A 13,143-nucleotide genomic window follows, 5' to 3' on the forward strand; every position below is an offset into this window, starting at 1 on the left:
AGGTTATGTCACTGCCTAAAAGGCCCGGCTCCCAAAGGATCCCGAGGAACGGAAGCTCCATGGGAAGGAGTGAGGGGCCCAGCCCTTCGCATCTGCCCACGTCCCAGCTCCCAGGGACACCCCCCCCCCCCAAGCCGGGCCACAGGACGCCAACTGCCGAAAACCAGGCTCTCGGTGCCCATTCTGGGCCCCACAAAATGCTCAACGCGGGAAGACTTCAAAGCCGGGGGAAGCCAGGATCTCAAAGCTTTGGAAACAGGATCTCAATACGCGGCGTCGCTTATTGTTGCAGAATTAGAATAACAAACGCTGCCAGCGTGAGGCCGGCGTAAACTCGCCCGCCCAGGCCGGTCCACCTGAGACGCGAGCCCTCGGCTGTTTTCCCTCCAGCGGCGTCCGCGAGGCGTGCTCAGCGCCCCGTCGTCCGGCTCTGCTCCTTTTCATGGCATCTTTAGGTCTCCGCCGCACTTTGTGTTTGTCGGTGTAATTACCCGTATTAAAAAACACACACTCATTAGTGTTCTGTTCCACTGACTTAATTATGCCCTTAATTAAATCTTGACTAACTGGAGGTCACGGCGGTGGCAGTGGGATTTGTCACCGCTTCTCAGCAGGTGTCTGGCTGCGTCTATTCCCGGTGTCCCCGTGGTCGGACTCTATTTACGAGCTTGCTTTCCGCCTAAACGCCGGAGAGAGACAGAGAGGCCTCCCGGGGGGAAGGGGCGGCCCCCCAAAAGCTGGTCCATAAGAGAAAACGTCAGTCTAGGGAAGCCTCTGGGCAGGGGAAAGATGCTGAACACAAACCTGGGTGCCCGAGACACTCTTTCAAAAAGACTGATGTGTTTACGCTCGAGAAATTGTGGGCCTGAGTATGTATACAACTCTAAAAGTTCCCTAAGGAACAAAAAATGCTTTTTTTTATTGTCGTTATGAAGCCACATTAGCTGTTTCGCACCAGGATACATTGTATTAGTTATTTGTTTCTCATATGTCATGGAAAAGTATCCAACAAAGCACAAAAATAGGACTTTAATGGGGGGGAAAAAAGGTCCTTTTTGTCTCTAATGTGCACAGAAAAGTCGATTTGTTATTTGGAAGGCGTTTTGATAATGTATGAGGACGCTCTGCCCTCACAGTTCACGTGAGGAGGTCTCAGCCCCGTGATTTCCGTGCATTACTTCGGGGAGATAGAATCCCCCAGTTTCTGTGTAACAGGCACCCCGTGCTGATCGGAGTGATTGATTAGTCCGGGCGAGATTTTATAATTACTTGTCAGCCTTTCAACATAAGCTCCCCAAACGCTGGCTGTGAATCTACAAAGCTTTTCTATTTATTAATCAGTTTTTTATCTAAAAATGCATGCAAGCTACCTGAAGAGCATTGTTGGGGTTTTTTTGGTTTGTTTTTTTTTTTCTGAAATTAGGATGTTCCCTCTGACATAAGCCCAAAGAAAAGAAACTCAGACTGTACATGTGCCTCTGAGTGTTTCAGTCTGGAAGGTTTGGGACTATGACATTCTGTTATTTTTAAAAATAATAACATTGATTTTCATTTAAAGGTAAAAAGTTACCATTTTTCTACCAGTTGAGACCTTTCTTTCAGAACTCAGATTTCTAGCTGTAACTTGATATCGAGCTGTTGACAACGTAACACAGTATCGAGACTTTATTGTCGCATGTCATCAATACGGGAGCAATTTTTTATTGGTTTACCTGTAGATACGCTAGGATGGACTAAGAGGGATTTTTAAAAGAAATGTATACAATCGTTTAATTTACTACATTTGATAAATTTAAAGCAATTCGTCTCATCCTCGGGCATTAATTCTAACGCTGCCTCTCCTGACGCAGAAAATATTCTCATTTGTAATTCAAATAACTCCCCCAGCAGTTCTCATTTGATGTTTCCTCTAAGTTTCTCATCATGGCGAAGTCATTTAAAATTCAAATACGTGAGCGTCCGCGGGTTTGAGGCCAATTCGAATGGTGAGGGGATAGGAATTTTTATGCTTAAATGCCAGACCCCAGGATCTCGAGCTGGACTTACCACCCTCTCTCCCGAGTTCACTGCACTTTCGCTCCTCGGGGAACAGGCGGGGCCAAGGCCGGCTCGCGGTCGGTCGTGAGGACTCGAAACAGAGTTTATTCTCATATTACTATTTACTCATTATTGTATTTCCCACACAAACAACCGTAAATATCCCACCACCGCCGAACTCACAGCCATTGATGTGACACGTCTCCATGTAGACATGGGGCTGTCTCCCCAGCGCGTCCCCACCCCTTACTTGTCACTGTCTCCTCCCCGCAAACCCGAGCACAGAACTCTGAACTCAGCAGCTGCCCCCCCAAATCACCCACTGGTCATAAATTCATCGACGTTGCTGCGAAGGTGGTTGATAGAGATTGAAGTCAGTGGATCTCAGGCTTTCCCATCTCAGGCCCCGTCGTCCTCTTGACAGTGACCGGGGACCCCAGAGACCTCCGTAGATGAGTTTTAACTGGACTGTTCCAATCAGCCAACAAGTGGGGCCCTTAAGAGCCGGGAACAGAGCCTCTCCACCTGGGGCCAGCTGCCTCCTGGGCAGCTGTGGGCGCGGCACAGGTGTGGGGGGGTCACCGACAAACAGGTGGGGTGTTCCCTGCATGCAGCCCGGGCCCCTGCCCCACTCACACGCCCCCTGAGCCTCCGCCATGCGAGGTGCCATTAGGGGCAGCTGAGCAGCCCTGCGCCCACCTTCCCGAGATCCCCCCCACGACCCCTGGGGCCTCTCGGGCAGCTAAGGTTTCTGTCTGGTCGGCTCCCAGGGCAGGTAAAAAATTAGCAGGGAGACCACGTCCACGCAGAAGCCTGGAGGTGCTGCTTTGGTTTCAATTTGGGGTGAACTCGGTTGTTTTGTAAGCTCCTGCTCGGATAGTAGCTGTTGTTCGTGGAGCCCAGGCCCGGTGCTAAGTTCTGGTCACACCTCAGTGCAGTCAACCCTCCTGACAAGGTGGGGGTTCAGTGGTAATTAGAATTTAAATAAAGCTGGAGTAAAGGCTCGAGGAGTTAAGTGGGGCGCCCAGGGCCACGGGCTTGTGCGGCTCACAGGTGGAGCTGGTTTGCGTCGGGCGCCCAGGGCCACGGGCTTGTGCGGCTCACAGGTGGAGCTGGTTTGCGTGGGGCCTGTCGGATCCCGGAGCCCCTCACCCTTTGCCGTCACAGCTCATTCGCACGCCGTGTTCCTGCGCCTGAAACGGCGGCATGTGAGCCTGTGTGTGAGGCTGTGAGTGTGCACACACGCATCTGCGGAGGGGGCTGTCTGTGTGCCGGAACCTTCTAGAGCTTCCCGTTCAAAGGGTGGGGTATTTAATCAGCACTGGCCTCCCGGTCAGCGTGTGGGACGTGCAGACGCCCAGCCCCGGGCCTGTGGAGCCGGAACCTGCATTGTGACGGGATTCCCGGGTGAACTGCAGGTGCCTTCGCTTTGCAAAGCACAGGCCGTGAGCTCAGACGAACCTGCCTGGACTCTTCACAGAGAAGCCGGCGAGCTAAAGGTGTCACTAGGCGCTTTCAGCTCTGATCCATTAAGTGTTAATCCAGCACCTACTGTCAGCCCGGGACAGGGGCGGGATTCGGGGTACCACAGTGTGGGGGTGCCCTCCCGTCACCCGGAGGGGATGCCACCCACAGTGCCCGGGATAGGGGTCAGGTAGGGGCTGTTAGTGTCCTTAGCACAGTGTTTTCAGCACTGGGATGAGCAGGGTCCGTCCCCGTAACCACCCTGCACCGTGGAGCCGAGCCTCTGCCTCCCAGGGCCCTGTTCTCAGTCGCCACCACTTTCCGTAAGTCCCCTTCTGAATGTCTCTGAGGCACAGACTGACCGCCCGCTTCGCCCCGGGACCCGAAGGGAGAACTTCAGCTGTGCGAAGGGCCCGTGTCCCCGCCATCTCCGGGGACGTGGGCCGGGAATCCTCCCAGGAGCCTCTGTGCCCAGCGAGTTCCCAGCACTGGGCCATCCGCGGGGACTGCGCCTTGGCCTCTGCCCTGGTTTCCCTGGTATTTTTGGTGAGCGATATTTAGGCCACTTGGGCCCTTTCCTCCTTCCTCTGGCCAACTGCCCAACCGGAGCGGCCGGCCAGAGAGGACGCCGTGGCCTCTGGAAACCTTGGCTCTGAAACCCGGTCAACAAAGGAAGACGTTGTACGAAGACCGAACGGGGCCAGGTTGGCTCCGTGGTTAGAGCATCAGCCCTGGAACCAAAGGGTCGCGGGTTCGATTCCTAGTCAAGGGCATGTGCCTGGGCTGCACGTCTTGGTTGCTTGGACAGCGGTCAGACACGGGAGGAGGGTCACTTCAAGGAGCCATCGGAGGCTTTAGAGAACAGGAAACAGGCCGTGGTCGTAACCAAACAGCCCCAGCGAGAGCGCTCTGGAAAACACGTCCCTTTAACCCACCTGAAAATACTTTTTTCCTTTGCCAGGCCCCAAAATGCTTTCCTTTGCCTTTCCTTTAGCAACTCCCACGTGTTGCCTTCTCTCATTTGTTTAGATTTAGGTCGAACTTCCATTAGTAGGTGTCTTACTTGGGGGACTTTTCCTATTTTTGGCCTCACTTGTCTCCTTTCTCTTTATTTCCATTTCCTCATTTATTTTCATTATCTTTCATCAGATGTACAGATAAACTGCTTCAAGTCTTTATTAGGGATGTAGATTTAGATAGATAGATAGATAGATAGATAGATAGATAGATAGATAGATAGATAGATTAGATAGAGATTCACATTCTGATTATTCAGACTTGACCACCATGGATCACCTTGAACACGAGTTTTATGTCTTGTTCGTTCACTGTTTAGCTTCTTGAAGAGAACGACTAGTTTTTTCCACTAACACGTAGGTGACATACAGAAGAACGGGCTCTTGTATTTATTCGGGTCTCCGTAGATCCCAGCACCGATACTTGTCTGATTTACGGTTGATTTCCCAGCACCCTCCGCTCTCTTTCCTTTCACGCCCGGCCGTGTGGGCCGGACCAGGGTGGCCGCCCGTCCTCGGGGACGCAGGAGACCAGCCGTGGGGAGGACCCTCCCTTCCCGCCCTCACTTGCTGGGTTTCTGGCCACTGGGGGCTGCAGGCCCGGCCGGCACACTGACCAGGCCTGTTCCGGCCCAGGCTGCCCCGGGAGGGGGGTCTGCTTGGGCGGAGACCTGCGAAGGGAAATACAGGGAATCGGGAAGACATTTGTGTCCAAAGGAGCAGCGTGACTGAAATGGATCTTTCCAGCGACGGTTCGTGGGTGCGAGAACCCAGGTCCTAGGGTTTCCGGACTGCTGGTGAGACCTGGACAGGAGCTGAAGGGGGTGCGGCTCGGAGGTGGGGGTGCTGTGGGGAAGGACACAGGCAGGTATCACCCAGCTGAACCCTGCTTTCCTCACCCGGAGGGAGTTTAGATCCCAGGGGGAGAAAGCGCCCAGTGTCCCTGCTCTGGAGACTTGCAGAGAGGGGCCCGGATGGCCCCGCTCCAGGCAGTGTTGACAGACAGGCCGCCAGCAAAGTCCCCAGGGCGCGTCTGTTATCTACAGGCAGGGAGAAGTCTGGCCATAAATCCAGCAGGTATTCCCGACAATTGACAGGCGAGTTCCAAGTTTCGCTGGCCGTTCCTCCGACCCAGCATTGTTCCCCAAGCCGGTTTAATCATTGTTAACACCAAGTCATTTCTTCGTGGACTTTGTCGCCGTTTGCAGATAGTCATCCGGGCACTTTTTAAAAACATCGACGGGCTAGGGCCGCAGAGCGTCCGCCCAGCCCGAGCGGGTCCTCGTTGGGATTTGATAGGCTGGTCTTGACTGGTCCGGGTGGGAGTTTCCTCTCCCTGCTCCCACCGACCTTCATCAATGTCATCGTCGTCAGAAAAAGACGCATAAAACAAATGGGGGTCCCCCTCCGGGAAGTTTTGTTTTCTTTTTGCCAGAAAGTAAATAATGAAATAGTAACTGGACTCTGTCATGATTCTGAAGAGTCTTTACATCGTGTTCTGAATACTTTGTTGCAAGATTTCTAACAGGAGCTACTGAGAGAAACAGTTTAACTCAGTGGCCCTGATACGTGAAATCCCACTTCCCAGAAGCTTCTGTGGCCCCTGGGCGTCTCCCTAAGAGAAAAGCACCCCGACTTCCAGTGCCCCTGGGGTGATAATACAGAGCTTACGCTCTGGCCTGGTGCCTGGAGGCAGGGACTGTGTCTTAGTCGCCAATTTTTCGCCAAGTTTCACCCCCCAGACCTGGCCCAGGGGCTCAGTGACCAGAATTAAGAAATGGGACCCTGCCGGGCGTGGCTCAGCGGCTGAGCGTCGAGCTAGGATCCAGGCAATCGGGGTTCGATTCCCGGTCAGGGCACAGGCCCGGGTTGTGGGCTCGATCAATGACTCTCTCATCATTGATGTTTCTCTCTCTCTCTCCCTCTCCTTTCCTCTCTCTGAAATCAATAAAGATATATTAAAAAAAGAAAAAGAAAATGGGTTCATGTCCCCTTTCAACCACGTCAGGGGAACCTTTTCCTAAAAACGTCTTTCTTAAAGCGTAGCTGCCCTGAATCTCGAGGCCCACTCTCAACGCCCCAGCAAGAGTGAGCCCCAGATCCGCGGCCGGGCAGCGAAAACGGGAAGGGAGGGGGCAGCCGAGAGGTTTCGATAAGTTCAGCGTGGGCTTGAGAAACACCTACACCCTCCCCCCCGACTGTTTGCCCAGCCCCCCGTTCTGACGGGAGAGCCCACGTCTCTAATGATTAACCTCTGGGCTGTGGGAGTCAGCTGCGCGCACAATGCGAGGCTTGTGTTCCTGTCCACGCTCGTCTATAACATCAGTATAAACAGCTCCCCATGAGTAACGAGCTTCGCGAGATAAGCCTTCCTTTTATTGCAGCTGATAACGCGGGACTGCAGGAGCGAGAATTGCTGCGTTCAGGGGGGAGGTCTGGGTCGACGGAGCAGTTCCACGCCCCCCCCCCTTCCCAGATGCCACCCAGCATCCTTTATCGATGGCATTCACACCTGGAAAACTGACTCCAAAGTCCCCACCTGGAGAAAAAATATCTTCAAAATCACCAATATTTCTTATCTCCAGATAAGACACAAGGCGGGTGTCAAGTTTATACCCTGTCCTTTCCTTCGGAGCCGCGTAAAAACTGTCACCCGGGGCCCCACAGGGCCGCACACTCGCCAGGTTCCCGTAACGTGAACTGCGACGCAATCAGCTGTGGAAAATAGTGAAGCTGAATGTCGGGTCAGAAAAACCTCCTCGGGGCCGCGTTCAGGCGGGCAATCCGTGGCTCCGGAGGGGTGTTAAAACTGCAGTCGGGCCACGCGTGGGTCCAGACCCGTGGGCCACGTGCACAGGCCTGCCAGGCCCCGGGCATCCTTCACCCACAAACACGGAGCAGCGACCTGCTCCCCCGGGGGCCCGGGGGACCCACGGGTGGAAGGGAACACAGCTCCGCCGTTCGTCCCATCGCTACTCAGGTATTTAGAAAACGCACCTCTCATGCCAGGCTCCGCCCACGCTACGGCTCCGTCCGGCCCCAGCCCTGAGGGACCAGGGACAGGTGACCGAGCAGCTACGGGATGTGTGCGGACAGGGGGTCATCACAGGGGCCCTCGGGGGGATGCCGGGGAAAAAATGATGACACGGGGCCCACAGAGTACAGAACAAACACTACGGGCCAACTTCGGGAAGTCGGCGTGTTCGCCTGTTCCTGCCACCTCCCGAGAAGCGGAGACGCCGGAAAGAGGCAGGTCTTAGAGGCCCGTCCATCCCCTTACGCCCTGGGCCCAGGCAGAGGTGGGGCGGGAATGTCAGCCTCTAACAGGGAACTCGAAGACGCAGGAAAACAGAACCTCGCGCGTCCCGGACGGTCGGCTCTCCCCTCTCCCTCCCTCCCTCCGTCTCCACACACACAGTCAGGAATAAAAACCGAAAACCACGCGCCCCAGTCTTGCTCTGAACAGGACACAAAACCATATCCTTATCTGCAAGTAATTCTCAACATCCCCGAAGAAAAGGCGGCCGGGAAAAGCCAGTTCCTACCTGACCATCCGAGGTATTGGCGTCGGGACACACGCAGGGCAGGGGACCCTCAGCGAACACAAAAGAGGAAGGGCCGGGCCCTGAGGGCCCCAGGAGACGGGCTCCGTTCGCCGTCGCTCGTCTCTCCTCCTCGTGTGTGTGGCCCACGGGGACTCTCAGCTCTTTCATCTTCTGCCTGCAAGACAGGAGCCGGACACGTCCTTGCTGTGCAGAGAGGTTCATCCTACGCCAGCACCCCCCCCGCCCCCCGCGGGTCCCTAAATGCCCCTGGAAGACGCTCCCTTCTCCCACCCATCCTGAGGTTATTTCCAGCATTAACGTGAAGAGAGAGCCACGTGAGGAACTGAAGCTCCACGTCGCTTCAGAGAAAAGCGTACTGGGGCGCCCGGGCGCCACCGTGGGTTGAAAACTACCAGCTGTGATGCCAGCGGGGCACTCGCTGTCGTGGGAACATGAGAACGCCCATCGAGCACGGAGCGCCCTTTGTTCCCAAACGAGCCGCAGCCTCTGAGCGGCGGTTCCCGGAACCGGCAGGTGCGTTGCTAGGACGCGTTTGCCGGGGACAGCCAGGCGGGTCCCTGCCCCCGCTGCCCACGGCCTGACTGAGGCGTCCCACACGCCGGAGCGTCGCGGAGGGTTTGGGTGACCGCTGTCCCCACGGGAGGGGTTTTCACAGGAGGGGACGGCGGAGATCCTGGGTCTGGCCCTTCTGCGCCTGTCGGCTCAACGAATGAGCTCGGAACGGACCAGCAGACGGAGACGCTGGCGCCTCCGATCTCTGCGGTCGCCGTTCGTCTTCTAGCCGGAATCAGCAGGGCGTGTTCCTCCACTCCGCGTGGCTCTTACCCTCTACAGAGGGAATGTCCTGCCTGCGGTCTCCTTTCCTCCTCTCAGCAAGAACAGCCTCGTGTCTTCTGGGGAGAAAATACGGTTTGGAGAAGTCAGTGGCTGGGCCGAGCTCTCCCGGGTGGAGAGTGGTCAGCTCTGGCCCCGGGTCCTTGCCTCAGCTCCACGTTCAGGGCCGTGGGCCACGGTCACCGTGTCCAGGCCCGTGGAAACGGTGGGCCACGGGGTCGCTGACGTTCGAGCGGAGACTTCCTGGGAGCCGCCCGACCTTCTCCAGAGTCCCACGGGAACGGCCGCTTGAAGGCGAACCTGTTAGAAGTGAGATAAGTGAGCTCTGGCCGGTGTGGCTCAGTGGACAGAGCCTCGGCCCGCGGACCGAAGGGCAAGAAGGGCAGGCACCTCGGCCGCTGAAAGTCGCCCGACTGTCCCGCTGACGTATTTTATACAAATCCCCGCGGCCGGGCAGCTTGCTGGCTCCCGTAGACGACTTCGGCTTCGGTTCAATGAATTTGCCTCCAGATGCGTAAACACGAGCCATTTGGGGTCATTCCAACAGGGTCCACGGAGGACAGGCCGGGCCGCCCGAGCCTCCCACAAGCGAACTCTAATAGCTCCTCTTAACGTTAGATGGACCCGGGTAATGGAGACCTTTCCTAGCAGCTCATCGATTATCGTAGATACCGAGCCCGAGGGTCTCCGTGCGGACGGAGGAGTCTCGGTCCAGATGAAAACAATGGCTTTTGCCTGTAGTGCGCTCGCTCATGCGCGGAAACAGGAAAGCAGTGAGTAAGTGTCGCTCTCTCTGTTCCTCCTGCAGGTGGACGACCAGATGAAGCTGCTGCAGAACTGCTGGAGCGAGCTCCTGATTCTCGACCACATTTACCGGCAGGTGGTCCACGGGAAGGAGGGCTGCATCTCGCTGGTCACCGGGCAGCAAGTGAGTGTGGAGGCCACAAACAGTGCCTTATTTTTATTTTAAATAGGTTCTGATTCATTTCAGAGAGAGGAGATTGATTTCAGAGGGGGAGAGAGAGAGAGTCATCGATCAGCTGCCTCCTGCCAGCCCCGACTGGGGATCGAGCCCACGACCTGGGCACGTGCCCCGACTGGGAATCGAACCCCGACCTCCTGGCTCACGGGCCGACGCTCAACCAGTGAGCCACACCAGCCAGACCTGTCCTCTTGTCTCTTACCCTCCACCCTATAGCTGAGGCGTCATTAAAATAAACACTTGCCCCCCCCCTGGCCCCGTTAGTGGGTGGCACAGCTCCTGTGTGGGCATCGCTTCGGCCACGCGGCGCCTGGCACCCGGACCGTCCGCGTCCGGCCGTAAACGTTTATGGGCCGTGAAACCTCGGCAGTGCCGACCCGCCGTGAAAGGCCGTCTCCACGCCATTTGCCGTGTTATTAAATAAATCGCGTTTTCCCCGATCCAATGAAAGGCGGGCGCTGTGTCAGAGTTTTTGCACATTGGGTCAGTCCGAGCATCTCCACCACCACCCGGCCCCCGCTTTCCGTGCCCGTCCGGAGAAAAGCCTCTGGGGGAGGCAATAAAGTCTCCGTGGGCCCGACGTCCGTGCTTTCAGGTTTCGCCCGGGGTGACCCAAGTCTTCGGCGGGAATGCACCCATTTCCAGAGCCTCATCGCCGGCTCTGCCGCCAGCCCCTCCCTCCCGGCCTCCCGCCCGCCCGTCCCTGCCCAGCTGGGAGCTGCATTAGAAAAGCAAGACTCAGCCCACAAATTAATGTGATTTCATTTCCTTCTGGGTTTCAGAAATGAAAAGGGCCGTACCATTCTCCTCAGAGCACTCACTCCGGCTCTTCAGAAATATCCCTTATTTCACGTTTCATTTTCCCTTAAGTGCTGCCCCGGGTAGACGTAATTGCCATTTAAAGAGGAGAGAGGGTGCATTTCTTGTCTCTCGGATGCTCGGGACCAAGAACAGTCAAGGAATAGATGGTATTTATGGGCCCCGGTATCAGTCGCCGCCGCCTGGGGTTCTGCCATCGCGGCCGAGGGAGGGGACCTCCCGGTGGAGGCCGGGTCGCTCCCTCACACCCCTCCTGCACCCCAATTCCTCTAGCTCTCTCTTCCCCACTTTAAAAAAAAAAAATTACTGATTTTTAGATAGAGGGAGGGAGGGAGGGAGAGAGAAGCATCGATTTGTCGCTCCCCTTATTGATGAATCGTTGGTTATTCTTACATGTGTCCGGACCGGGGGTCGAACCCGCAACCTTGGCGTCTGGGGACAGCCCTCCAACCAACAGAGCTGCCCCCTCGGGGCCGTCCCCACTTTTTTTCCAAAAAATTATTTTAAAGTGACAGCTGACGTAAAACGTTCGGTTAGCTTCAGGTGTGCGACGTGGTGATTTGACGTGTGTCCCTGACGTGGGGGTCACTCCAGCCCGGCACCCCCACGCTGGCGCTCACGACAGCATTGACTATGCTCCCCCTTTAAAGTGGGTCACTTGCCCGCCCCCCGACCCCTTCTCCCCGCAACCCGGGTGCACACTGACGGCCCGTCGGTCAGCCAGACGCTCGCGTCGCTGGACGTCACGGAGCAAGCGGAGCCTCTCCTTTTCGTGAAATCAGCTCCACAAAGCGGTTTTTTTCCCCGAGGGTATTTTTTCCCACTGATTTTTAGAGAGAGAGAGAGAAACATCGATGTGAGAGAGACGCATCGACTGGCTGCCTCCCGCACCCTCCCCGCCCGGGGCGGGAATCGAACCCGCCGCCCTCCGGTGCCTGGGCCGGCGTGGCTCCGTGGTTAGAGCATCAGCCTGAGCAGCGAAGGGTCCCGGGTTCGATTCCCGGTCAAGGGCACGTGCCTGGGTGGCAGGTTCCATCCCCGGCCCGGGAGGGAGGCAACCGGCCGATGTGTCTGTCTCCCATCGATGTCTCTCCCTCCCTCTCTCTGAAATAAAAAAGATAAAAAAAGATTTAGGGCTCAGGCACCACCTTACGTAATACGAACTCCAGATTCCTTGGAGGAGAAACTGGCAAAATGACCGTCCCGATGTCCCCGTGTGCTGGGCAGTCGGTCGCCCTGCGTCGGCTTCCGGCTGAGGCTCAGGTCGCCCTGTACTTGGTTTTTCTCACTAAGAGGAGCTCTTAGGACCTTGGTGCTGAGACGGGGCGGACAGAGGCCGGCCGGTGGCCACGCAGCAGGGCCAGGCTGCGCCCGCTCCCGGGGCCGCCCCGGAGGCCGCGTCCAGCCAGGCTCTTTCACGCGCAGTTTCCTCTCCGTGAACTGATTGACACCTTCGGGGGCCGTCCCCCCGCCGATGTGCGATTTTTCTCGCTCTGGAAGGAGGTTTCCTTGCACCCCGCTATGCCCCAGTTAAAGCCAAAAATTCAGCTCATCATATTTACACGATTAAAAAAAAAAAAAAAAATCCGTCTTGCCTTGTTTTTAATTGCAAATTCCACTCGAGGGACCAGTTCTGCTGCCCGGGAGGCGGCCCTGTGCCTTCTGGAGAGGAGAGTGCAGTCAATTATGGTAATGAAATGTCAATAAATATAAAAATTTCATACAGCCAGCTCGGGCGACGGGCACGGAGCGCTCGCCTCCCAGGCAGACTTGCTGCTGCTGCAATTTTAAACGCCCCCGAAAGCACGCGCGTGCCCGAGAGCTCACGGGTGAAAAAGGGCCGGACGCCTGGGCCCCCTGTCGGGCTGCACTGGGTCTCTGGCAGCCACCCCGACGTCTTACTATTATAAACGGAAGTTTCCGCGTCCCCGTGAATAACCGAAATCGGTGCGTCGCCTTTTCTGAAAAAGGAAATCGGCCTTTTTTTGTTTTGCTTTCTCAATCGAGAAGCTGCTTTTTTATAAATAAGGTCGTGGCTGGCGTTGGAGAGAAACGTAATTAATAACCACGCGGAGGCAGCAGCCGTGGCTGTCGAGTGGGCAGCGAGCCAGCGTGGGACCTAAACGCGCTTCCCTCCTCGCGGGCACGCCCGCGATCCGCACCAATGGGGGCCTTAAAATGCCGTCTCTTCAGAAAATAAAAACAGAAAAACACTTCACGTTCCTCGTGCCCGACTCAGCACCACGCAGAATGCTGGGCTGGCTCACTCCTAACGGACGGTCTATTTTTCTTTGATGGTTGAGAGTTAAAAACCTCATTGTATGTGACAGTGACATTTTACAATAGAAAAAAGGTATATATATATATATATATATATATATATATATATATATATATATATATATATATATGAGCATGCATGTAA

At 55.9% G+C, this 13,143-nt stretch overlaps 1 protein-coding gene across 1 annotated transcript in view; it reads left to right on the forward strand.

Annotated features, from left to right (window-relative positions):
• The window catches only part of NR5A2 (nuclear receptor subfamily 5 group A member 2), a 64,999-nt gene that overhangs the window by 35,758 nt on the left and 16,098 nt on the right, over window positions 1–13,143 (forward strand). Inside the window, exon 6 of the mRNA XM_087828850.1 lies at window positions 9,726–9,845. Coding sequence (XP_087684976.1) covers window positions 9,726–9,845 — 120 coding nt within the window. The remainder of the gene's footprint in view (window positions 1–9,725; window positions 9,846–13,143) is intronic.

This window comes from Miniopterus natalensis, chromosome 21 (genome assembly GCF_054644295.1).
Source record: "Miniopterus natalensis isolate mMinNat1 chromosome 21, mMinNat1.hap1, whole genome shotgun sequence".
Taxonomy (NCBI): domain Eukaryota; kingdom Metazoa; phylum Chordata; class Mammalia; order Chiroptera; family Miniopteridae; genus Miniopterus; species Miniopterus natalensis.